The sequence below is a fragment of the Trichosurus vulpecula genome, chromosome 1 (genome assembly GCF_011100635.1).
Source record: "Trichosurus vulpecula isolate mTriVul1 chromosome 1, mTriVul1.pri, whole genome shotgun sequence".
Classification (NCBI taxonomy): domain Eukaryota; kingdom Metazoa; phylum Chordata; class Mammalia; order Diprotodontia; family Phalangeridae; genus Trichosurus; species Trichosurus vulpecula.
This window is the reverse complement of record NC_050573.1, coordinates 552,508,895-552,536,179: the sequence shown is the minus strand read 5'-3', so window position 1 is coordinate 552,536,179 and position 27,285 is coordinate 552,508,895. Positions and strand designations below refer to the sequence as shown.

At 42.6% G+C, this 27,285-nt stretch overlaps 1 protein-coding gene and 1 pseudogene across 1 annotated transcript in view; both read right to left on the bottom strand.

The window, feature by feature from the left end:
• The window catches only part of SYT17 (synaptotagmin 17), a 91,781-nt gene that overhangs the window by 42,415 nt on the left and 22,081 nt on the right, over nt 1–27,285 (bottom strand). The window contains exon 6 of the mRNA XM_036767287.1: nt 3,241–3,361. Within this exon, the coding sequence (XP_036623182.1) occupies nt 3,241–3,361 (121 nt within the window). The remainder of the gene's footprint in view (nt 1–3,240; nt 3,362–27,285) is intronic.
• LOC118856790 lies at nt 24,154–24,493 on the bottom strand (annotated as a pseudogene).

Sequence of the window (27,285 nt, the reverse complement as noted above, 5' to 3'; positions counted from 1 at the left end):
CATCTACAAAATGAAGGTATTGGATCCCTGTAACTTGAAGACCCCATCCAATTCCAAATCCATTTGCCGATGTAACCTATGACTCAGGTTCAAAGCCTGCCTGAGGCACTTACTAGATGTTACCAGGAGTAAGAGGGTGGCTCAGTGGTGCAGTGGATAGGGTACTGGGCTTAGAGTCAGAAAGATTCATTCTCATGAGTTCAAATCTGGCCTCAGACACTTCCTAGCTGTGTGACCCTGGGCAAGTCACTTCACCCTGTTTGCCTCAATTTTCTCATGAGGAAAGTGAGCTGGAGAAGGCAATGGCAAACCGCTCCAGTATCTCCGCCAGATGGGGTCACAAGAAGTCGGACATGACTGAAACAACTCAGCAACAACCTATTTGAATCCTCTGAGTTTGAGAGGGAGACACCAACACCCTCCAACAGGGTTGTATTGTAAGATTAGACCTGGAAGGATACTTAAGAAGTCATCGAGTTCAGCCAAACACACCCCTTTTACAGGCAAGAAAGAAAGAGGTACAACATTAGCTCAACCTCACAGGGATGAGTAAGCAACAGGAATGGAATTTAAATGGACGTCCTTTGACTCCAAATCTAGCATTCTTTATTTAAAAGTTAGCTCTTAGTACTGTTTCCACTGTATCACATTAGGGGAAGAGAAGAGAGAGAGAAAAAAAGCATTTACACGGCACCTACTATGTGCCAGGCACTGTGCTAAACAAATATAACTTCATTTGAGCCTCACAACAATCCTGGAAGGTAGGTACTATCATCGTACCAATTTTACAGTTGAGGAAACTGAGGCAGACAAAAGTGACTTTCGCAGGGTCGCCTAGCTAATAAGTATCTGAAGCTGAATTTGAGCGCAGGTCTTCCTGACTAAAGACCCAGGACTCTATCCACTGTCCTACCTAGCAGCTAACTACATCAGAGTCAGTATTAAAGGCAAAGATGAGTTTGGGCATCACCACTTTTGCCCTCAGTGCTTTGCAAGGGATGGCTACCTCAATTATACCATTTCTGTTCTCATAGAAAAAGCCATTTCCTGATGAAGTGAAACTAGGTTAAATATCCATTAAAACTGTAAAGTTGGCTCTAAAATATAATCTCTGATACAATTTTTAAACTTAAATATTATAAAATTTAAATATTAAAAAGAGGCTTATTTTTGATAACCAAGGAGGGGAAACATTAATTCTCAAGTTTTGGAGACTGAACTGAGAAGATGTCCTTAGGTCATTTGGCATAGCAGAAAGTGCTGTGGATTTAAGGGTAGATGAAGAGGGTTTAAATTGAAGTGACATTAATTCTTATTCTCAGAGAGGTGCTGTGAGGAGAACAAGGGATTTGGAGTCAGAGAACCTGCATTTGAATTCCCACTCCTACTATCTGCCACCTGTGTGACTTTAGGGGAGTTATTTAACCCTCTGGGTCTCAGTTTCCTCATCTAAAAAAGGGAAGAGACTAATCTAGATGACCTCCAAGGTCTCTTGCAACTCTAAATCTATGATTCTATACAGGACTTAGCCTTTCTGAGCCTCAGTTTACAAAACTGTAAAATGGAGATAAAACTCATATGCCCTACCTAAGGGATTATTGGGAAGGATCAAAGAATTAAAAGAAATAGCTAATAAATGTGAAATGGCCACTAGGTGGCGCAGTGGGTAGGGTGCCAGCGCTGGAGTCAGGAGACTCATCTATCTTCCTGAGTTCAAATCCGGCTTCAGGCATTTCCTAGCTGTGTGAGCCTGGGCAAATCACTAATCCCTGTTTGCCTCAGTTCCTGATCTGGAAAATGAACTGGAGAAGGAAATGACAAATCACTCCAGTTTCTTTGCCAAGAAAACCCCAAACAGGGTCATGAAAAGACACCAGTGAAAACGACTACACAACAAAACTATATAGATGTAAATTGTCATCATCATCATTAATGATAACGATATATCTGCAAACCGTAAAGTTCCATATAAATCCCAATAATGATGACCATGATGATGATTAGAATTTAAGATGCCTGCTCCTTATGGTTCACATGTCCTGAGTTTTGCACACTGTTGCCACCTGCTGTTATCATTCCTGAATTGCAAGAGCAGCACTCTGAGGGATCAATCTAGAAGCATGTATTAAGTGCCCACTATATGCTAGGCACTGTGCTAGTCGGTGGATTCACAAATACAAAATTCCTTTAGAAATTAAATCTACATGGGGAAATGTTTTATGTGCTTGCACCTATATACAGGTCGCTTATTGTCTCAGGGAAGGGATGGGGAGGGAGGGAGGGAGGGATACAATTTGGAACTCAAAACTTTAAAAAATGTTAAAAACTGTTTTACACATAATTGGGGAAAAATAAAATATTATTAAAATAAATTGAGACGTTGCACTTAAAAAAGAAGAAAATTGGAAAGGCAGGAGAGAGCTACGTTATGAAGGGCTTTAAAAGCCAAAGGGAACAGCAGTATGCATAGTATGGTTTTACATACATACTACATGCCTACACACATACACACACACATATATATACACACATCTACAGATATGTCAAATGGTGGACATCTCTAGTACAGAGGGAGCAGGGAAAATTTTAGCACTTAAAATGTAGCAAAAAATAAATTAAAAAAGAAGTTGAATCCTCAAAACCATATGGGTATAGGGGCTGGAGCACTGGACCCAGAGTCAGCAGGACCTGAGTCCAAATCCTGCTTCTGTGACCCTGGATAAGTTAGTTAACCTCTGTCTGCCTTAGTTTCCTAAACTGTAAAATGGGAATGATTATAGAACCTACCTCCCAGGATTGTTGTACCAAATGAGATAATATTTGTAGAGCGCTTAGCACAGTGCCTGACATGTAATAGGTGCTTAATAAATATTTTTCCTTTCTTCATGAACTGACAGCATTTTTCAAATGTGATCTCAGAATATTTCTAGTTACAGATCTCCAATTAGGTCACCAAGATAGTATTCACTAGCTTCTATAAGTGAGAGAAATCTGAAAAAAAAAATCCCCTCTACCATCCAACATTTTGAAAACATTTATTGTTCACGAAGCTCTTTGCCAGATGTGAAGATTAAACAAAACAAAGTTTCTGGGGCTCATTTCCCTCACCTGCCATCCTCCTCAAGGTCTTTTGAAAAGCCTTCCTTGACCAACCAGGGAGAATTGGACCTGTAGCCTCCCACTCCCAGGTGCTCCCTTCGCCTGAGGAAACCTCTGCCCTTTGTCAACACACATCTTTACCTGAGCCTTGACTCATGTCTGTCTGAAGAAGCTGCTTGGCTCTTATCACATCAACATTCAATCTTCCAGCACTTGGTAGATAATTCAATGACAGCAGCAGCTCTCCCAGCTCCACTTCGTTCTGTGGAGAAAGAAGATGATAAGGAGTTAAAAATGGTAGCCATGGTGATTCCCCAAAATGAATAAGTCAGCAATCTCAAACACATTTTTTAGAATCAAAAAAATTCACCCAACTACAACAATGCTATATTTATCCTGGAAGAAGAGAAATCGTAATGGTCTTACATGTTAGGATGGATCCCTTATTTAGCGTTGGCAAGGACCTTAGGTCATCTAGTTCAGCTTATTCATTTTGTAGATGTGAACTGAGGATTCAAGGGGTTATGTGATTTGCACAGAACTAGGATTCAAGCTTTGGTTTCAAACTCCAAAACCCGAACTCTTTCTACTGCACTTTCCTACTCTCTCTCTCTCTCATTGGATCCTCCTAATAGGTTCAAGAAACATCAGAAGATCACAGAATTTTGGCCATGCCTTTGCCTTTTGACAGTTTCTACCCATTGCTACTGGTTCTGCCTTCTGAGGCCAAACAGAACAAGTCTAATCTCAAATACTCGAAGTTGGCTATCATGTCTTCCCTCAGCAATGACTGTCACAGACCCAAATTCTACATGGTGCTTCCACATCCATTCTTTTATTTGACACATCAGCCCCATGAAGGAGATAGGTAGGGACAGTTGGTTCCCCCCATTTTATAGATAAGACAACTAAGGCCCTCCTACCTTAAGTGATTTACCAAACCAAATGAGAAAAATTTAAAGGATCAAGTGCCGCAGATACAACAGCTTCTCCCTGAAATGCACCAAATGGCCAACTTCTTTGATGGCATATCAAGATAGAACATGGTCTTGGTTTCCCTGCTCCCAGTCTCCCATTCATGCTCTCCATAGCTGCCAAACTGATATATTTCTAATCCATCTGACCACGTCATTTTCTCGCTTAAGAAACTTCGATGTCTCACTATTGTCAACCTAGGATAATGTACAAAGTTATCTGTTTGGCATTTAAAATCCTTTATTTCCTACCTCTAGATTCCCCTTCCAGTCTTACGACACACTACTTCCCTTCACACACTCGCCAGGATCCCAAACTGGCCTTGGTGCTGTCCCTCATACAAGGCATTTCATTCTCCATCTCCACACTTTTGCATAGGCTGTCTCTCATGCCTGGAACGCACTTGCTCTTCATCTGCCATCTTAGAATCCTCAGCTTCTTTCAAGGTTCAGCTCTAATGCCACCTGCTACAGAAGACTTCTCCCGCAAATCCCCCTCCTCGAGCTATTAGTGGTTCCCCTCTCCAAATTACTTTGTATGTATTTTGTATGGACTTCTCTTCATATGTGTTGTTTCCCTAGAATGTAAGCTATCTGAGGTCAGGGATTATTTTGGTTTTGTTCTTTTGTGTCGTCTGAGAGCTAGGTGGTTCGGTAGAGAAAGCACCAGGCATCGAATCAGGCTCAACTCCCTCCCAAGACACTTACTAGCTGCTCGACCCAGGGCAAGTCACTTCACTTCCATCTGCCTCGGTTTCTTCAACTGTGAAAAGCACCTGCTTCCCAGGCTAGTCGTCGTAAGGATCAAATAAGAATATCTGTAAAGTGCTTAGCACCATCCCTGGCACATAGTAGGCACTTAAATCCTTGTTCCCTCCCGCCTCTGACACAATGCTTAGCACCATCCCTGGCACACAGTAGGCACTTAAATCCTTGTTCCCTCCCCCACCCCTTCCCTGGCACATAGTAGGCACTTAAATCCTTGTTCCCTCCCACCTCTGGCACAATGCTTAGCGCCATCCCTGGCACATAGTAGGCACTTAAATCCTTGTTCCCTCCCACCTCTGGCACAATGCTTAGCACCATCCCTGGCACACAGTAGGCACTTAAATCCTTGTTCCTTCCCATCTCTGGCACAATGCTTAGCACCATCCCTGGCACACAGTAGGCACTTAAATCCTTGTTCCTTCCCCCCCACCCCGTCCCTGGCACATAGTAGGCACTTAAATCCTTGTTCCCTCCCGCCTCTGGCACAATGCTTGGCACCATCCCTGGCACATAGTAGGCACTTAAATCCTTGTTCCCTCCCACCTCTGGCACAGTGCTTAGCACACACTAGGCACCTGATATATACCTGCTATACTAATAAATGCAGGACATAGATCAGTTTTCCAAACTGTTTCCAACACTCCCTCAGCAGAAGCAGTGACCTCAGAGGCTTAAAATACGTAAATAAATGGATCGTGCCCGAGAGACCACCAAGTCATGCCTTTGATTCTAATAGCAAAACAGTTTCCTTTTTCACTGAGCAGATAATAACATCCTGCGTCTGGAAGGGCCATCAGTGGGTTCACAGCCCGAGCACAGTACAGCATAGATGAGAACCGTCCTAAGGGGAGACAGCTGGGCTTTAAATTGGTAGGCTTTTTCCAAAGTCCTTGGCTTCTAAAAGTTCTTTTCCGTCACCCTCCTTTGCCCCTTCAATCCATGCACCCCCAGTCTTGGAAGCTTTAAATGCCACCAAACACATGAAGACTAGGAGAATTCCAGGGCTTAACTCTCTCAACTCAGCTTCCCCAAGATCACTTGGACAATCTCACAGCTATTACAACCAGGGACAAGGTCAGAAGATGCAACTTTTTCCAGAAAGTGTCCCTGAAAAATAACTCATTTTCATGAGAGAAGTGCCACTGAATTCTTCCGGAGCCTCTAGGAGGCATTGCCTGTGCTTGTAAGCCAAGAAAATTTTGTCCCTCGAGGGCTCATAAATCAGACTGATAGCCGAGTGGGCCTCCTTTTTAAAAATTTAACCAGATTTCATTCTGAGATGCAATTTGTAGGGAGAGGGTGAGAGGGAAGCAAGGGGAGGAAGGCAAAGGGGGAAAATGTCTAATTCAATCGATGTGGTTGATTTAACGTTGAAGAAATTGAATTATATAGATCTAGCATTATTTGGGGGTTATTTCTTTTAGAGAGGGGCCAAATGAAGGACAATTTAGTCCAGTGAGAAATCAGCCTACATTTCAGTATAACTGCACTGGGACATAGGAAGAGGAGAAAGAGAGAGTAAAAAGGACCCAGTATGTCTTAGAAAAATTATAACTGCACATGCAATTACTGCTTTGCAATCCAGAGGCAGGCATAATGCTGTCTCATCATTCCCCACATCTGCTTTCATACCCCAGGATCCCTGTCTGTGAAACAGCTTGTAGAGAACAGTTTGAAAGGTGATTTAGAATAAAGGATTTCTTCATCATAAAAAAGCACCTACCACCTCTATCTATCCCCAGCTATGAAATCCGGTCACCAACACTGCCTTTTCAAAGATTTGGCCCCAAATAACCAATTGTCATGACTAAATCTTCATTAGCTAGAGACAAAATTGACAGCCTCCCATCTATCCCAGAAGTCTTCAAAAGTAAGGCGGTCAATAGAGGTAGATGACTAAGTATCTACCAAAACCAGCACCTTGATTCTATAGCAGGTAGTTGGAGAAGCGGCTACATACCCAGGGCATATTTGTCCAGTTCTCTCACCCATAAACTGGGCATAGTAACAACAACTCTACCTACCTGACAGGGGCTATCATGAAGATGGCATCAGCTCCTGCTCTCTGCTCATCTCCAGGCTCATTACCTTGCCAACCACATCAGAAATCAGTTCTCACAATTTGGCCTTTTCTTCTGATTGGTCACTGCCTCCACAGACTACTGTGTCAGGAAATCCCCAGCCTCTACTCTTCACGTCATTCCCTACTCACTGGACATCCGCTTCCCAATCTCACCAATTACCTTGCCTCCACAGGTACACCTTTTCATCACTCTTCCCCCAATTCTGGAACTGTGGACCATAATCAAATCAACTCTATCATTGTCCATGAATGGAGTGTACCAGTCTGTAACCCCAGTCACCATCCTGGTAAACTTCTGCCTAAGTGTCCCCTCCCTGGCCACCACTCCCCTATGTTAGATTGTAAGCTCCTTTTGTAAACAGGGACTGCCTTTACTTTTGTATTTGTATATGTATCCCCAGGACTTAACACAATGTTTGGCATGTAATAAGTGCTTAATAAATGCTTTTTCATTCATTCGTGCCAATGTGATCTCATGTTGGTACACTATGCTGATGCCTTTTTTTTGGTACTTTTGGAATTGTGGAGAGGAAATGGCAACCTTGACTTCAAGAGACTTCGTTCTTTCTACTTTGGGGAGTGAGAAGATTGTAAGGAGGTTCCAAGGGCTCTGAGAAATGAGGAAGGCCCCTTTATTCCTTTATTATATCCAAGAAAACAAATTGTGGATCTCTAATGCACAACTCCCAACTATCACTTTTAAAAGCTAACCATTTGTCATCCTCATTACACTTTTCAAGCAAGCTTACTTTTGCCTTTCTCAGGCACAGAAACAAAGAAAACCCACTTGTATCCTATTTTCTGTGGACCCTGCAATTCATTATACACGAATCCATCATGTGGCCTTCGTTGATTTCCCAGTGAAGCATCTCATTGGCATGTCCATACTTTCTTCCCAGGCATCACTGTGATTAATTTATAAGACATTTGTCTGGTTTGGGGGTCATAGTCTGTGGTTGCAGAACAGGACAGAAACATATCTAGGAGAGGGAAACCAGGGCTTTGCCCCAGAATGCCATATTTAGAGTGTTCTTTCAGCATTGTCAGTCCTTCAAGACTAATGAAATGACAGAGCTTAGTAGCCAGTTAGAAAGAATAATTAGTTCAGATAGGCAATTAGAAAGAGAAGACCAAGATGAGTTCCACCCCTGCTGCTCCACCATATCAAGTGAAGGCATGGCAAGTGTGAGCATGTGCTCCCCATGTCCTCACTTATATGGGAGGCAGGATGGGGAAGAGTGGTAGTATCTGTCCTCAATGCAAAAAAATTCCTAGTTATGGCTCTGGAACACGGTGGAGTCAGATGATACATATTAAAGAAACAAATCCATGACTTTGGTTTCATTAGCATTGTACTCCAACCAAAACAGGGAGAGATTTGGGAGTTTCAGCCCATTGCCTTAGAGCTAGGGATCTGAACCTGGGGTCTAAGAACCCCTAAGGGATACATGAATAAACTTCAGAGAATCTATGAAGTAGGACAGGAAAAATTACACACCCACACCCAGACCCACATACTTTTTTTTACTACCATCTAATTGAAATTTAGCATTTCTTTCAGTTACTTAAAACATTCTTCTAAGATGGGATCAATAGGTTTCTCCAGACTGCCAAAAGGAGTCTGTGTCATAACACAAAAAATGGTTAAGAACTCCTGCCGTAGAAAGTTCTTTAAAGCCTGTTTGTAAGTTGCTGGGTCTGTTTGTTCTTTCAGAGAAAGGCTGCTGACCTATGATCAGCAACATAGTCCATTTCAAAGTCCTTGAGTTGAAATTCAGACCCAGGAATAGGGGGCATGTCAACTTCCCATGATGCTTCTCAATGACACATGTACATGCCCTCAATACTGTATCAATCACCAGAAACTCAACTCCTGTCTCCTCTCCTAAAGCAATGGCCCCACCTCATGTGGAATGTCAAAACCTAACTAAGGCCATGAAGCTGGACCAGGATAGTATAGTTCTAGTAACTCCAAGATCTCCAACTACACAACTGGAAAAATCATCATGGTACATTCAACCAAAGAAGAAGCAAGCATTTGGAAAATAAAGCCTCTTTGAGCCTCCTCTCCAAAGCATTAGCTTACAATATGTCTGCCTCAGTGGAATAGACCAGATTCCTTCTTACGTTATTCTTACTACCTACCCATCCCTGGATGGAATACACATCTTCTCAAGAGGCGGCTTCAGAAAGTCCAGGGAAGAGCTGCTGGTTATCCTTTGAAGATCTGAAAGGCAGCTCTGTGAATTATTCCTTTCTCCATCTTGATTTAGTCAGGCAGGAGTATATCTCACATGCAAACACACATAGATCTTTGCAAAGAGATTTCAAAGAATCGCTAGGGCTTCTAAGAGCTTATTTGGCCTATTAAAATCCTTTATCCTATTTTCCCTTCCCCTCAAGTCTCCACTTACAAAGTCTGGAATGTGGCACTATATCTAACTTTAGCCTCAGTGGTTTTGACAATAGACTTCTGAAAGCACAAGAATGTGGTTTTAAAGGGAATGGAGTATGGAAGGAGGGCAAGAGAATCAAAGGGGAAAGCCCTTGACAGAGCTCAGCCAAAACTGGGCTGAGTGCTGGGGGTGACCCTTTCAGCTCAATGAATCTCTCAGAGAACTTTTCAGTTGCCATTAGGACCTAAGTGAGGCCCATAAAAAGGAAAGGACAGAATTACAGTAATTATGCTGTTCCATGGACAGACTTATACTAACTGATACAAAATACAGTAAGAAAAATAAGAAAAGCAGAACAATGTATGTGAAATATGACAACTTTGTAGCACTCCATGTCATAAAATTGTAATCACCAAGTTGGGCCCAGAAGAAAAAATATGAGAATATCTTCCTCTACATATTTCCAGAGGTGGAGGACCACAGATGTGGAATATGGTATACAAAAGACTTTGCTTCTGTGGATTGCTTTTCTTCCTTAGCGTTTTTTAAGAGTCCTTTAATAAAAGGGATGTCTTACTTGGAGGGGTAGGAAGACAGTGGGAAATCCAGGTTTTGTAAAAAAACAAAAGGTATCAATAAAAACTTATTTTAAAAAAAGATATTAGGCTTTTCCATGGCTAATTAATTCATCACATGAGGTGCTCCCAGGTCACTGAATTACAGGAAGCAGCAAAGGACCATCCACCCTACACCATCAACAATAACCTCTTCTTAGCAAGCAGTCTAAGAGACAAAGTTCAGAGGTGGTGTGTAAACACAGAACTCAACCCAACTTATGGAACCACCAGCGGCACTGCCCTACATATAAACTCTTTTCATGAGGCAGGTATAGATGAAGCCAGATGACCTAATGCAGCCTTTCAAACATCATTCTTCCGATGGCACTAGAGGGAGAGGATGACGTGTGTATCACAGGCCTTTGATGGTACAGTGAGAGGAAAATGCTCTATTCTTAAGAACTAGAGGATCGATCTGAGCTATAATGACTATGAGTCCCTAGCATAGAGAGATATTTAATCATTGGGTATTGCTCTAAACATCACAGATGTTCCATCCCCTGAGGTGACAGCATCCACAAAACTATATTCTTCACCATTTCAACAAGTGGGAACACATAGCTAGATCTAGAAGGGATCCAATTCTCTCATTTTACAGCTGAGGACACTGAGGTCCAAAGATGGTAAGGAGCTTGATCGTACTATCGAAAGATTGCTAGACTTGGAGCCAGCAAAACCAGAATTCAAAGCCTGCCTCAGACACTAGCTATGTGACTCTGGGCATTTAATCATTCAACCTCAGGTTCCTTGTCTGTAAAATGGGGATAGTGATAGCACCTCACAGGGCAAGAAGATCAAATAAGATAACATGAAAAGTGCTTTGCATGCTTTTAAGCACTATACAAATACTGCCTATTAGTGTGGTGGTTGTTGTTGCCCAATGTGGGATTTGTACTCAAGTCTTCTTGCTCCAGGACAGTATACTTTCAACCATACCACAATAACTCCCACCACGTGCCCTGGAGCAACAGGCAGGTAGCTTTTTGCTAACTTAGCCTGGTTGAAGTAAAAGAGTGTTAGTTATATCCTTTTCTTGGCTTGGCATGCATTTCACTCAAGATCTAGAAAATGACGATGCTAAAAGATTTAGCACGATGACCAACCATGATGGCAGGGGATTGATAATAAATGTGTGCAGAATGGAAATGTGCATTTTTGGACACAGTCAATGTGGGAATTTCTTTTGCTTGGTTATGCAAATTTTTTGCCAGGCTTTTCTCTTCCTTTTCAGCAGGGTTGAGTGAGGAGAGAAAATCAATTTTTGGGGCAGAGCCAAGATGGCAGAGTAAAAGCAGGGACTTGCTTGAGCTCTCCCCCAAACCCCTCCAAATACCTGTAAAAATGACTCTAAACAAATTCTAGAGCTACAGAACCCACAAAATGACAGAGTGAAACAAATCTCCAGCCCAAGACAACCTGGAAGGTGAACAGGAAAGGCCTATCACACCTGGCTGGGAGTGGAGCCACACTGGCACAGCTGGGGCTGGAGCAGGCCTCAGAGGATGAAATCACTAGCAGCTGTGGTGGTTTCCAGACTTCTCAACCTACAACCACCAAAGACAACGTAGAAGGTCAGTGGGAAACTTCTGGAACCGGGTGAGAGACGAGCACAGTCCAGCCCCAGCCCAGGGGTGGTAGAGGTGGCGGTGGTGGCAGCAGCAGCAGGAGAGGCTGCTTCAGGAGCTCCAGGCCCACAGATGGTGAGGCCATCAAGCTGCTGATCAGAGCAGGATTGCAGGGATCACTTTGCTGGCACCGAGGCTGGATTCTCTTACTTTGTCCTGCTTGGATCTGGGTTGCAGTCCTGAGTGGCGGTCCTGGGGTGAGGAGGAGCACTGGGATGAGGAGGAGCACTGGCATGGAAGAGCTTGTGGTGGCTGTGGAGAAGGAATCCTCTTCACAGTTCCAAGGCAGAAAAGAGTGCGTGAGGTCACTCACAGACCAGAGCATAGGCCAGGAGAGGAGTAATCACCTCTCCTTTGATCATATCACCTTAGAAGAACTGAAAAGTTACAAGTGCCAAGAAATATCTCTGAAAATAGCTACACAAAACCCCTGAAAATTTGGACAGAGCACTATTCACTCTGGAAGCAGAGTCCTACCTCAACAGAGAGCTCAAAAGTCAAGTAATTGGCTGGGAAAGTGAGAAAACAGCATAAAAAATCAGACTATAGAATCTTATTTTGGTGACAAAGAAGATCAAAACAGACAACCAGAAGAAAACAACAAAGTCAAAGCTCCCACATCCAAAGCCTCCAAGAAAAATATGAATTGGTCTCAGGTCATGAAAGAGCTCAAAAAAGGATTTGGAAAATCAAGTAAGAGAAGTAGAGGAAAAATTGCAAAGAGAAATGAGAGTGATGCAAGAAAACCACGAAAAACAAGTCAATGACTTGCTAAAGGAGACCCAAAAAAATACTGAATAAAATAACACCTTAAAAAATAGACTAACCCAAATGGCAAAAGAGCTCCAAAAAGCCAATGAGGAGAAGAACGCCTTAAAAGGCAGAATTGGCCAAATGGAAAAGGAGGTCCAAAAGATCACTGAAGAAAATCATTCCTTAAAAATTAGAATGGAGCAAATGGAAGCTAAAGACTTTATGAGAAATCAAGAAATTATAAAACAGAACCAAAAAATAAAAAAAAACAGAAGACAATGTGAACTAATTCATTGGAAAGACCACTGACCTGAAGAATAGATCCAGGAGAGATAATTTTAAAATTATTGGACTACCTGAAAGCCATGATACAAAAAGAGCCTAGACATCATCTTTCAAGAAATTATCAAGGAAAACTGCCATGATATTCTAGAACCAGTGGGTTAAATAGAAATGGGAAAAATACACCAATCACCTCTTGAAAAAGACACCAAAAGGAAAACTCCTAGGAATATTGTAGACAAATTCCAGAATTCCCAGGTCAAGGAGAAAATATTGCAAGTATCCAGAAAGAAAAAATTCAAGTATTGTGGAAACACAATCATGATAATACAAGATTTAGCAGCTTCTACATTAAGGGATTGAAGGGCTTAGAATATGATATTCTGGAGGTCAAAGAAGCTAGGATTAAAACCAAAAATCACCTACCTAGAAAAGCTGAGTTTTTTCCCTTCAGGGGAAAAATTGATATTCAATGAAATAGAGGACATTCAAGCATTCTTGATGAAAAGACCACAGCTGAATAGAAAATCAAATCAAATAAGAGAATCAAGAGAAGCATGAAAAGGTAAACAGTGAGGAGAAATTATAAGGGACTTACTAAGGTTGAACTGTTTACATTCCAACATGGAAAGATAATATTTGTAACTCATGAGATCTTTCTCAGTATTAGGGTAGTTGAAGGGAGTATACATACATACATACATACATACATACATATATACATATCTACATAAAGACAGAGGGCATAGGGTGAGTTGAATAGGAGGGGATGGTATCTAAAAAATAAAATTAAGGAGTGAGAGAGGAATATATTGGGAGAAGGAGAAAGGGAGAGATAGAATGGGGTAAATTATCTCACATAAAAGAGGCAAGAAAAAGCTGTTACAATGGAGGGGAAGAGCAGGGAGGTAAAAGGAAATGAATGAACCTTATTCTCATCGGACTTGACTTAAGGAGAGTATAACATACACACTCAACTGGGTACGTTGCCCTACAAGAAAGTAGGGGGAAAGGGGATAATAGGGAGGGGATGATAGAAGGGAGGGCAGATTGGGGAGGGGGTAGTCAGAAGCAAACACTTTTGAAAAGGGACAGGCAAAGGAGAAAACAGAATAAATGGAGGGGTGGGATAGGATGGAGGGAAATATAGTTAGTCTTTCACAACATGACTATTATGGAAGTGTTTTGCATAAATACACATGTATAACTTATATTGAATTGCTTGCCTACTCAATGAGGGTGGGTGGGGAGGGAAGAAGGGAGAGAATTTGGAACTCAAAGTTCTAAAAACAAATGTCAAAAACTGGTTTTAGATGCAACTGGGAAATAAGATATACAGGCAATGGCGTATAGAAATCTATCTTGCCCTACAAGGAAGTAAGGGGGAAAGGATGGGGGGGGGCGGTGTTGATAGAAGGGAGAGCAGACTGGGGGAAGGAGTAATCAGAATGCATGCCATCTTGGAGTCGGGCAGAGGGGAGAGATGGGGAGAAAATCTAGAATTCAAAATCTTGTGGAAATGAGTGCTGAAAACTAAATATGAATAAATTTTTTAAAAGTCACAAAAAAAGAAAATCAATTTTTGTTCATTAAAAAAATAAATTTTATAAAAGCCTAGAAATTGTACCTCAAAAGCAAATTTACCCATAAGACCTTTACACAGCATGAACTCCAAGAGCAACATTGAAGTGAGACTCCTAAATGTTTCTACCTTCACACACATCAGCACAACGTTAGCACCAGGTTTGATTTGAAGAGGAGCCCAACCCTGAATTTCTCCTCTTGTTTCCTTTCACCACAGCTAAGCTCTAATCAATTAAAAAAGGACATCTAAAAAGCCATTTGGTATCAAAAGACTATGAGAAAAGGCATTGGTGTAGCACTCCTTCAGAAGTTACATAATTGTGTGGTGCTAACGGTGGTTTCTCTGCCTTCCCGCCGGATTCGGGGTCTCTTCCACCTATGCTTAAGGCAGCCAGCAGAGAGCTTCTTTGAACATGCTCTTTTCCAACCTGTAAAGGCTTTGCTATGCCTGCTAGGGATGACTCCAACAAAGAAGACGGGAGGAAAGAAAGGGAAACCTGAGCTCCAGAGTTGTATTTTCCCTTTGATGTCTGATGAGTCTATGTTCATGGCTCAATGGCTGTCCATTGTCTACTCCAAATCCTCTCTAGGGTCTGGAAAAAAGTGAGGCACATCAGCCCCCCAAGTTGGTTTTTCAGCGTGTTTCACTCCTTAGGCACCTGTTAATGGCAAACTACATAAGGGTATGTCTGCCTGATAACAAGAAAAACACACATGTAAAACTTGGCCTTTGGTAACATACAAAATTTGCCAGCCATGGCAAATCCAAGCCCGATAATCAAGAGAACTGAGAGGAGGAGAAAAAAGTATTCCCATTCCTTCCTTGTGGAAATAGTAGCATCGGTGATGTGCTAAGTAACTGGGACCCAGTAGGCTAACGATAACGACAGCATAACTAACATTTCTGTGTTTTAAGGTTTGCAAAGTGCTTTATAAATCTTATTTTATCGTCGCAACAACCTTGGAAGGTAAGTGCTGATTGGGAAGTGAGGCAGTCAGATCAAGTGACTGCCCAGGGTCACACAACTAGGAATGTTTGAGGAAGAATTTGAAATCAGGTCCTTCCGACTCCAGGTCCAGCACTCTATCCACTGTGACACCTACATACTTGAAGGAAGCCAAATACAAGTGTCTACAGGAGGCTCTATACACACCAAAATATCCATAACGACACAAAAGTGGAAACAAAGTGGATGCCCATCAACTGCGGCATGGCTAACCAAATTGTGGTGCGTGGATGAAAGGGAAGGTTACTGAGCCATAAGAAGGTAAAAATACAAAGGATTTTTATATGTCTGATATGAACTGATGCAGAGGGAAGTAAGCACAACAAGAAAATACATATACAACGTCTACAACAGCGTAAATAGAAACTAATGTGTAATTAGAATAAATTAATTTGGCCTCAAAGAAAGGTTGAAAAAATGTACCTCTCTCCCTTCTTTACAGAAACGGGGCGCTACAGGTATGGAATACTGCATATGCTGTCAGATACAGGGGGTCATTCCATTAACAAGCAATTATTAAGCACCTACTATGTGCCAGGCACTTGGTGTTTCGGTTGGTTTTTCTAAATTGCTTTTCCCCCCTTTCTTTTTTTAATCTCTGTTACAAAGGGATGGATTGCTGGGTAGGAGAGGATCTTATGCAGTATTAGAAAAAGAAGCTGATGTGAAAACCGAAGGTAAGAAGAAAAAGGCTAATTTTTTAAAGGAATAGGAAAATACTCACTGCCAGGCATTTTAAGGAAACCTTCTGAGCTGGCTGACCATGTTTTAGCCGCCAGAGCCTCTCTGTCTTTTAGGCTACCAGTTGAGATGTTCTGCCCTGTTCTCTCTGCCAAGCCAAATTCTATCTTTTCTTCCACATTCAGCTTAAAACCTCCCCCTCCACGAATACTTCCCTAGCCGCTCCAAGCGGATGGGATCTTGCCCCTCCTCTGGAGCTGATAGGTTACCTCCTGGTAAGGTTTCTTTTTTTTTCTTTTATTTTTTTTTACTTAATATTTATTTAATATTTTTAGTTTTCAGCATTAATTTTCACAAGCGTTTGAACTACAAATTTTCTCCCCATTTCTACCCTCCCCCCCCCCCACTCCAAGACGGCGTGTATTCTGATTGTCCCGTTCCCCAGGCAGCCCTCCCCTCTGTCACCCCCCTCCCCATCATCTCCTTTTCCCTTATTTTCTTGTAGGGCAAGGCAGATGTTTACGCCCCATCGCCTGGTTGGTCCCGGCGCAGCCCACTCTGGGCTCTGCTCCCAGCTCCGTGCGGGGTAGACCTCACCCAGCGACCGTTCTAGGACGGGTTCAGAGCCATTTCCGTAGGTTTTTGGAGGGACCTGGCGGGGGAGCTCGCGCAAGCCCCCGCTGTCCAGCCGCCATCTTGGCTCCGCCGTTGCCTCGAGGTGCTGTTGTTTAGTTGTCTCCAGTCACGTCTGACCCTTCGTGGCCCCTTTTGGGGTTCTCTTGGCAGAGATCCTGGAGCGCTTTGCCGTTTCCTTCTCCGGCTCACTTTACAGATGAGGAAACTGAGGCAGACGGGGTGAAGTGACTGGCCCGGGGTCACACGGCTAGTCAGTGTCTGAGGCCGGATTCAAACTCCAATCTTCCTGACTCCAGGCCCGGTCCTCTATCCGCTGCACCACCCACCTGGTCTCTGATTCAATCACCATGTTCTGTATGTTTTTCAATCTCTTATTTTCCTAAGGCTAAGCAACCTGAGAGCAGGGCCTCCATCTTATTTATCTTGACAACTCTCTCCCGGTGTTGAGCGCAGTGCCTCGCACACAGTAGGTACTCAAAAGATGTGTAACGCGAATGCCGCTAAACTCTGCATTCGCACAGATTACAGGGTTTGATGGAGAGGTATTTCTGCATGACGCGTTAGCTTAAGACCCAAAACCCACCGGGCTAAGAACTTCAACGGTCGTCTTTTAAACTCAATTGGCAACAGACTAGCAAGCTCTACGAGGCACATGTATTGTTGAAGTAAACATTTAAATGCAGACATGTCGGGATCATTCCATTAACGAGCAACCGTTAAGCACCTACTATGTGCCAGGTACTTGGTGTTCAGGCTAAGAATGTCGATGGTCATCTTTTAAACTCAATTGGCAACAGATTAGCAAACTGTAAGGCGCATGTATTGTTGAAGTAAAGATTGCAATGTGGACTTAATTAAGGAGAGACAGTGTCGCACGGTGTTGGTGCAGACAGAGTTCCAGGCCTGGAGTCAGGAAGATTCCTCTTCCTAAGTTCAAATCCAGCTTCAGACATGAATGACCCAATGCAATTACGAAGGATCAGACAGGACTGAAACAACTGGACCATAACAGTGCGGCGTAGAGACAAAAGGCTGACTTTAGAGTTAGGAATGCCTAGAGTTGGTTCAAGTCTTGCCTCTTACACAAACTAGGGGTGGGGTCATGGTAAAGTCACTTAATCTCTGAGTGCCCTAGGTGAATGTCTAAGACTACAAATTACAGAGGAGTTGCTATTTGGCATCAGTGAGGGGAGTTTCCCTATCAGGAGTTTATAACAGTGATGAAATCACAGGTGGAGATTCCTATTCCTCCCTTCTCCCCAGTCCACACTCGGAAAGGTTGTTATGGCAAAGTCTTTGGCAGGGCTAACAAAAGGTTGGAAAGACTCATTCAAACCAGCCTTGGAGAGTCCGCTGGTCTCCACCATCCCGGGTGAATGAAGAGGTCTTCTCTCTCAGTTCTCTTTCACTTGCCCTCCGTAGCTGGTGAAGGAGACTGTGCCACTGCTCTCCTGCTCTGGGGACCGCTGTGACCACCATCTTCTCTACAGCTCCCTCTACTGTCTCTATTCCCTCTCCATCCTCCCCCACACCCCACATTTCAGGCTGGTGCAACTGGCTAGCACCATGGATAGAGCACCAGGCCTGGAGTCAAGAAGACCTACATTCAAATATGACCCCAGATACTTCCTAGCTGTGTGACCCTGGGTAAGTCACTTAACTACTTCTCATCTCAGTTTCCTCAGCAGTAAAATGAAGATAATAGCACCTATGTCCCTGGATTGTCGTGATCAAATGAGATTAGCACGGTGCCGGGCACACAGGAGGTGCTTAATAAATGCTTGTTCACTTCTTGCCTTCCTTCCATAGACACACAGTTTCATGGGAATTGAAATCCTAGGAACTCGAATCCGATCCGTCCTTGAGGCCCAGGGCCTCATTTGAAATACAGCCCATAGGTACCAATTTATTTATAGCAGCTCTTTTCATAGGAGCAAAGAACTGGAGACCAACTGGGGGATGACTGAACGAATGATGGTATATGAATGTAACAGAACACGACTGCTCCGTAAGAAATGGTGAAAGGAATGGTTTCGGTGAAATCTGGGAAGACCTGTATAAGCCGAGGAAAAGTGACACTGGCAGAACTAGAAGACTAATTTACACTATAATAACATTGACGGCCTTATCAACCACAACTCCAGAGGTGGGATGATGAGGCCTACTAGCCACCTTCTAACAGAGAAGCGACAGACTCAGGAGACAGAATGAGATACAGCCTTTTTGGACACGACCATTGCAGGATTTGTTTGACTATGCTTATTTGTTGTAACAAATCTGACTTTCTTCTCTTTTTCTTTTTTAATGGTGGTGGGGAGTGAGAAGGAAAGAAAATCATTTTTATTCATTGAAAAAATTAATAAATTTTTTCAAAAAGAAATGTAGGCTTTTCTCTAAAACGAGTCTAGTTACAAATGTTTAATGACTGATTAAAAATCACTTTCTTTGTGCCCTGTCTCCTCTGTGAGAAGCTCACTTTTTAGCAGGGGAGGAGAGGGGAACACGGTCATGTTTCCCAGTGTGCGGCTCAAGGACCCTGTGAGAGAAGCAGGCTAACTGTGTATTAGCCACCATCACTCAAAGGCTTAAGTTAGCTTAGCCACTGTGTTGTCAAGGACAATTGGGTTTACACTGCCATTTCAACTCACCCCAGGAAAGCAATTTCCTTGTTTGATTAGAGGCCTAACTGACAGAGCCCTAGTCATCCTGATGGTGTGAATGCCGCAGGGGCCTTTGGAAAGTGCTGAATTATACTACCTGCCACTCTGGCTACTAACCTCTGATTCGTCTTTGATCCAGCAGCATCCCTGATAACCATGGGAGCTACATGAAAGAAAAAAACCCTCTTCACTATCACCTGGAGGGAGCGGAAGCTCAGAATCACCCCACATCTGGTCCAAAGGAAATCGTGGCAGCAGCTGCTTTGGTAAGTGGAGAGGATTTGCATTTCAAGATCTGCCTTATGAGCTGCTTGGCCCCTTCCACATACACAGCGCCTCTTTTGTCCAATTTAATTCTTAAAATGGCCTAAGAAGCCCAAAATACAGCTCAGACACAAGTGTGCAAAGTGGGTCAATACTGACCATCACGGACCATCCAGCACTGAAGCATGTGACCAAGAAATGAGCCCAAGCAAAACCCAGGGCTCTTTTCCGATCCTGATGCATTAAGTGACCTTTTTCTCTGCTGTAGGGAATTGTGATATAGGAGTAAAAGCACTAGGTTTGAAGTCAGAGTCCATATCGAAGCCAAGCTCTGCTATTCACCAGTTGTGTGACTTTGGTCTGGTCACTTACCTCCTCTGAGCCTCAGTATCCTCATCTATAAAGTGAGAGGGCTAAATGATTTCTTCCAGCTCTAAATTTTATGATCCTATACTATCGAGATGGGAGTGAGGGACACCTCACCTCCACCTCTTAGAACCCTTAGTTTCTTTCAAAGCTCAGCTCGAGCACCATCTTTGTACAGCTGCTGGGGGGATTAAGCTCCTCCACCAAACACTATTTTTTTGGAGGCAATTAAGGCTAAGTGACTTGCATAGGGTCATACAGCTAGAAAGAGTCTGAAGCTAGATTTGAACTCAGGTCTTTCTGACTCCAGGACAATTCTATTCACTGTACTACTTAGCCACCCCTTATATTTATTTTAGAAACAGAAATTTTCCTCTAAGGACTCCTTTTATGAATTCCAAAATTTTGGGTATGTTTTTATTTTGTATATATTTACATATTTACATGTTATCTTCTCTGAAATAATTTAAGCTTCTTGAGGGCAGGGACTGTTACACTTTTTTTTTTCCTTTGTTATCCTCAGTGCCTAAAACCGCATCTGACACTAATAAGGCTTGCGGGTTAATTGATTGATGGGGGTTGAAGGGTGAGAAGGAAAGATGGAAGAGTCTGCAGATGCTTTGGGCAGATCATGAAGGTCTTCCCTGCCAGGATCTCCCTAGCCAGACTTCCAGTAGGAGCTTTTTCCCACCAGTCTGGCATCCTTTCCTATTATTGCCTCCCAGTTCTTGAACAAGGATGCCAAATTTACAACATCTCCTTCTCTGCTAAACACCACCACATACTGATCCTGGCTTGACATAACTTGCCAAGCTTCACCTAACAGAAGCCCCTCCGCAGCAAACTTGAGTCGTTTCAGTTGTGTCCTACTCTTCATAATCCCTTTTGGGTTTTTGTTTGCAGCAAAGATACTGGCGTGGTTTGCCATTTCCTTCTCCACTTCATTTTCCAGATGAGGAAACTGAGGCAAACAGTGTTATGTGACATGCCCAGGGTCACACAGCTAGTAGGTATCTGAGGCCAGATTTGAACTCAGGAAGATGAGTCTTTCAGATTCCAAGCCTAGGGCTCTATCCACTGAGCCATCCAGCTGACCTCCACAATAAAGAAATGGATCCACAGAGAAATGGGTCCTTCTCCCTGATGGCCCTTGTCAGCGCTGTTACGATAATCCATTTCTAAGTGGAACATTATAGGCTCCTAGACTTCCATGGCTGGAAGGAACCATAGAGGCCCAATCTACTCATTTTACAGGTGAAAAAACCAAGAACCAGAGAGCTTCAATGATTTATCCAAGATCACGCAACAAGTAGCAGAGCCAATCAATAAGGCTATACTAAGCACCTATAATATGCCAGGAGCTGAGTTAAGTAACAGGATTGTTACAAACATCTCTGCCCTCTAGGAGCACACAACCTAGCCTGGAGAGACATATACCTAAACAGAGATATGCAAAATAAATGCAAGATAATTTTGAGAGAAAGACACTAGCAGTTGGGGAAGGGGAGTAAGGAGTGGGAATCAGGAAAAGATTCATGTAGTAGGTGGTACTTGAACTGGCTCCTGAAAGAAAATAGAGATTCCATGAGGCAGAAGTAAAAAAAAAAAGTGCATTCCAGGCATGAACTGAGAGCCAGGGGAAAGAGAGAAGCCGAGGAGGCGTTCATTGCTAATGAATGTTAAAAGAAGTATCAGCTATTACATATTAAGTATATTATAGATTGGTGTTATATACTGACATCCCAGATAATTATATGCTAGTGTTGTATATCATATAGACTGTAATTATATTTGTATGCTATATAATACAATCATATATTCGTATCTGTATCCAATAAAATATAATTATATGTGTGTGTCCCATATCGTATATAATTACATATTCATATCCTATATAATGTAATTCTATATTTGTATCATATATATGTAATCTGATTCTATATTTGTATCTTATATAATTCCATATTACCATAATATACAATATAATTATTTATTAGTATCCTATATGATATATAATATAATTATTAGCATTCTATAAAATACAATATCTATTTGTTCAATATATAATAGTATCCTATTTAATATATAATTATCCTATGAAATATAACTATCTATTTGTATAATATATAATATTACCTATTAGTATCCTATATAATCTACAATATAATTATCTATTGGTATCATGAAATATATAATTATTATATATTTATGTACAAATATATATAACACACAATTATATATAGTATTCTATATTAAAGCTGGAAAGGACTTTAAATACCAAACAAAGGCATTTCTATTTGATCCTAGAGGTAGGGAGGAGCAGCACTGTTAGACTGCACTTTAGGCGAGGCACTCCAGCAGCTGCCTGGAGGGTGAATTTAAGTGAGAAGACACCCAAGGCAAGATGACACACTGGGCAGAGATTCAAGGTCTTTTGACCCAAGCTTCCCTAACTTCCATGGCTTGGTTTTCTGCTAATTAAAATTGAGGCACCTGGTTCTTTCTTAGATCGAGTCCTCTTGGGCTGAGAGCCCTCCTGGAGCTGAAAGCCAGAATATCCTTTGAATTTCCTGAAGTGTTTGTCCAGCACGATCATATAGGTCATCGGCACCAGGGCCACTAGGAAGCCAAGTGCCTGGGGGCTAAGAAATCACAAGCTTGGTCCCTGAAAAAAAAGACATTACCCACCAAGGGCAGCTTTCCAAAGCCCTTTTTCTTTTCGTCCAGCCTCCTGGTGTGGTACTATTACTGAGACATTTGCATCTGGTTACTGATATGATTAACCACCAAAAGCAAGGGCAATATAGCCTCCTCCTGGGCAAGAAGTGATTCTGAAAAAGTCAAGGCACAGAGGCTGTTCGAGTGAATACACAAAAGCCTGGATGGAAGGCAGCTCCAGGCCAAGTGAAGGAATGGCTTTCATCAAAAGACTGACATTTACCTTGTCAAGAGCCTTGACTGTGGAGCCCTTCATGACTTGGGCACAATAACAGAATACCAAACACTGTTATTCGTTTTTATTTACCAGGTCACGGTATTTAGACCGAGCTTGTGGCACAACGTTGTCTGGTGGCTCCAAGAGCTCCAGACAGACTCTGGGAGCCAGAGTTTCAGCAGGTGGCCTTAGGAAGCTTTAACCTTCAGCTTCCTTTGGCAAAAACAAACTAAACAGTCTCTTCCGTCCTAACTGTCCCAATAGTGTTAAGACTAAGACCCTGTGTTTGCAGACCTAATGGAATCCTGTGGGCCCCAGGGGGCTTTCCTGGCTTTCCTTCCAGGCCTTCCTCCTCCCATCCATGCCTGAGATCCTGCAGCTGACCATTTAGATAGGTTTGCCATATAGTGACTTGGCAGCCCCATGACAGCCCTCGAGTGTGTGGTGGTACGTGTTTCCCTGCATTTGTTTCAATTAAAATTTGACTTGTATCATTCAGTCACGCCTGACTCTTCATGACCCCATGTGGGGTTTTCTTGGCCAAGATACTGGAATCATCTCCAGCTCATTATACTGACGAGGAAACTAAGACAAACATGATGATTCGACTTGCCCAGGGTCACCTAGCTAGTGAGCGTCTGAAGCCAAACTTGAACTCAGGGCTTCCTGACTCCAGGCTCAGGGCTCTATCCACTGCACCACCTATCTGATTACTGTAAGGAGTTTCAAATGAAAATGGGCCTCTGAAATGAATCGATGGGGCACTATGGCTGTGGTGGGAAGAGCACTGTATTTGAAGGCAGAAGATCAGACTTCAAATCCTAGCTCAGTCGCTTACTGTCTGTGTGACTTTGACTGAGTCACCCTCCTTTCTCTGGGCCCAAGTTTCTTCATATGCAAAATGAAGGGATTAGGGATTAGACTAGAAGCAGTGATTTTTTTTTTGAGGCAATCAGGGTTAAGTGACTTGCCCAGGGTCACTTAGCTAGTAAGATTTGAACTCAGGTCCTCCTGCCTCTAGGACTGCTGCTTTACCCACTATGCCACCTAGCTTCCCCAGAAGCAGGGATTCTTAACCAAGGGACCCCTTCTCAAAAGGATGCTTTTAAATTCATAAAATTAAATTCAAAGGATTACAAAGAAAACCAAATATACTGAAATGTAAATTAGCAAAATATATACATATACTAATTCACAGACCCCAAGTTAAACATCCCTGGACCTGATGATTCCTTCCGGTTCTAAATTCAGTAACACCAGCATTTTCCCATTCAATCTCTTTTTTCATGTTTTACTGCTACAAAAGAATGGCTCTGTATTGTAGCCTTGGCTTCTTAGGGTTCAGTGTGTGACTGTGAGGGATGGGTGCACATTTGCTGGTTTGGAGGAAGGATGTATTTGGAAAATTGGCTGGGAGGGCCATTTACATTTTCTTGATGGGCTGGCCAGATGCCGTGAGGGAGGCATGGCAAGTGACAAGCCTCCACTTAGATTGAGGAATTCTTGAAAGTCTAACTGCCCATCCCAGTTGAGGTCCAGTTTCTTCATCATTCGGCCCAGAACACCAGGGTCCTTCTGGTTCTGTGTGAAGGAGGCCAGCCTAAATGCGCTCTGTGTTCATGAAGGTCAGGAACTCAGTCTTGGAGAGGGTGTTTGGGGAGTTGGTCGTCTCCCAGCTAGCATACTTCTGGAAAACAGCTATCATGGACTCAGTGCCTCTCTCTTGTTTCAGTGGGGGTGATTTTTTGGCCATTGTGGAGGGAAGAGGAGGATCTGGAGGCAGAGCCTCTCTAGAGAGTAGCTTCAGAGAGCAAGCAAATGCCCCAAGCAAAGGATTTGTGGGGCTCAGAACTTCTTTCTGGATAACCAATGCCCCTTTCTCTTGGGTTACATTGCCCCCGTGTAATCTTTTCAAGATTCACTTGAGGGACAGAAGAGGGACAGTCAGTCAGCTTTAATTAATTAACCACTGCTACAAAGGTTGATGCTACACCCTAGCCACTAACACCAAAATGAGAGCGGTTTTAAGATCAAAATTCCCAGGCTGAGTAACAAGGGTTTGCCCACAACCACATGAGCTTCATCAAAATATTTTTATCAAAAGTCCCCAAAGGAAGAACTCGGGGATTCTAACCCATACCCTACCTGAAAGCAACCACCCTGTGGCCCCCTGGCTCTCTAAGGGAAGCCTAGAGTCTGAAAGAACCACTCTATTGCCACAGTCATAGTGTTGGAATCATTGCTTGTTTGTTTGGTCGGTTGGTTGGTTGTTGTTAAAGACCTGGAAGGGCAGCCGCTGCGGGGCACAGTGGATACAGCACCAGCTCTGGAGTCCAATCTTGGACACTAGCGGTGTGACCCTAGGCAAGCTGCTTAACACCAACTGCCTCCGGAAAAAAATAGAACTGGAAAGGACTTTAGGGATCATTGAGTCTAACACCCTCACTTTACCAGTGTGGAAACTGAGGCTCAGAGGAGTTAAGTACTGTACTTAAGGCCATATTACTTGTGATGGAGTCAGGTTCATAGACCAAGAGCTAGAAAGGACCTTATAGATCACTGAGTCCTACCCCCTTATTTTCCAGATGAAGAGCCTGAGACCTGGAGAAGTCAAAGTACTTGCCGAGGGTCACATACCTGCATCACCCATGCATCGAAGGTGGGATGTGAACTTGGGTCTTCCTGGCTCCAAGTTCAGCACGCCACACCTAATGCCACAGGTGTTCAGACTCACAACGAAGCAGTGTCCTTGCAGCTACCCGAGAGATTGCCAGCAGCTGTACTGTGTGCCTCAGCCTTATTACAAAGGGCCCACAACTTCCCATGTGCACTAAACATTGTCATTTTGATCTTTTTTTAGAACCACAAAATATGCAGCGTGACCCAGGATAACAATTGAGTAAATATTCAGTCTGGGTCTTATTTATTTTTGTATACTATATAAAATTTTATTTATTTAAATAATTTTAGAAATAAATTTATTTTTATATAATATATATAAATATAAATGTTTTATTATTGTGGTTGGTTTAGACATTTAATTTCATTTTTGTAAGGAATTCTCAGTGTAAAAAGTCTACACACCATGTAGAATGGTGAATCATCTGAATCTTAGAACAGTGACTCAAATTCAAATAGAAACAGATCCCCTTGGGTGCATATTGACTTAGGAAATGACAAACTGACATTATCTATGTTGTATTGAGGGGCATGTAGGTACGTAGTGGATAGAGTGTCAAGCCTAAAGGCAGGAAGATCTGAGTTCAAATCTGGTCTCAGATACTTACTAGGTGTATGACTTTAGGCAAGTCAGTTAACTCTGTTTGCCTCAGTTTCCTCATCTGTAAAATGAGCTGGAGAAGGAAATGGGAAGTATCTTTGCCAAGAAAACCCCAAATGGGGTCACAAAGAGTCAGACAAGACTGAAAAGACTGAATAACAACAAAATGGAATATATTTTGATTTCTTTTGTTAAACATTTCCCAATTACATTTTAATCTGGTTCAGGTCTCACCGAGGAGGTTTGCAGGCCTTGAGTCTGACACCTCCATCTTAGAGGATTTCCTGGAGCTTGCCCAGGGTCATAAAGTTGGTCAAGATTTGAACCCAGGACTTCCTGACTCCAAGGCCAGCCTTTACAAGGTATGCTGCACGGCCTTTCATACCTTCTGCAGGCTGAATAATATCTCACACACACACACACACACACACACACACACACACACACACATCACTTTTTCAAATGTAAGCAGCCATAGTTGTGATTAATAAAATACAAATTCATTTAAAAGTATTACTGAATCTATATTAGCTTATTGACATTTATTTCTCAATTAATAAATACTCACAGAAAAATGGAAAGGCATAATAGTTTAGCAGATGAAGGGCTGGTGGGCCCTGGAGTCAAGATGGCCTGTGTTCAAGTGAGGCTTCTGACACATATTGTTTGTGCGTCTAGGGGAAAGTTACCAACGCTCTCTATGCCCCAGACTAAGGCTACACATTGTGGAGTCGTTACTGATCTTCATTGCTTGTGGGAATTTCATAGAGTCATAGATCTAGAGATGGAAGGGACCTTGCACCTTCTCTAGTCTTACAGAGAAGGAAACTGAGACCTAGTAACTTAAATGACTTGACCAATGTCATAGAGGTGATTAGCATCACCAAGAGTCCCCCACACTGATGAAATCACAGGTCTGAACAAAAAATATTCCTATTCCAAAAAAATGGAATTCCTATTGCAAAGAATAATTGAAGTAAGGGGGGCATTATACCCAAGAAGGCCAGAAGCCAGTGATGTGGACTTCAAATAAAATGAAACAAATATGAAAAGGCCGATGTCAATGCATGGTGTTATTACCCAATGGTCTCGGGTCTTGAATCCAACTGACTGAGCTCACAGCTGAACAAAATTTAAACTCACTGGGTTTGGCAGTGCTAAGGGCATGAAATAAAATCATCCAGCCCTCAGACAGGAGAAGGAAAGGGCTGATGTGGATTTAGAGGATTTGACTGTTCCTGAAAGCCACATCCATCCTCAAAGGATGAAGGTTTG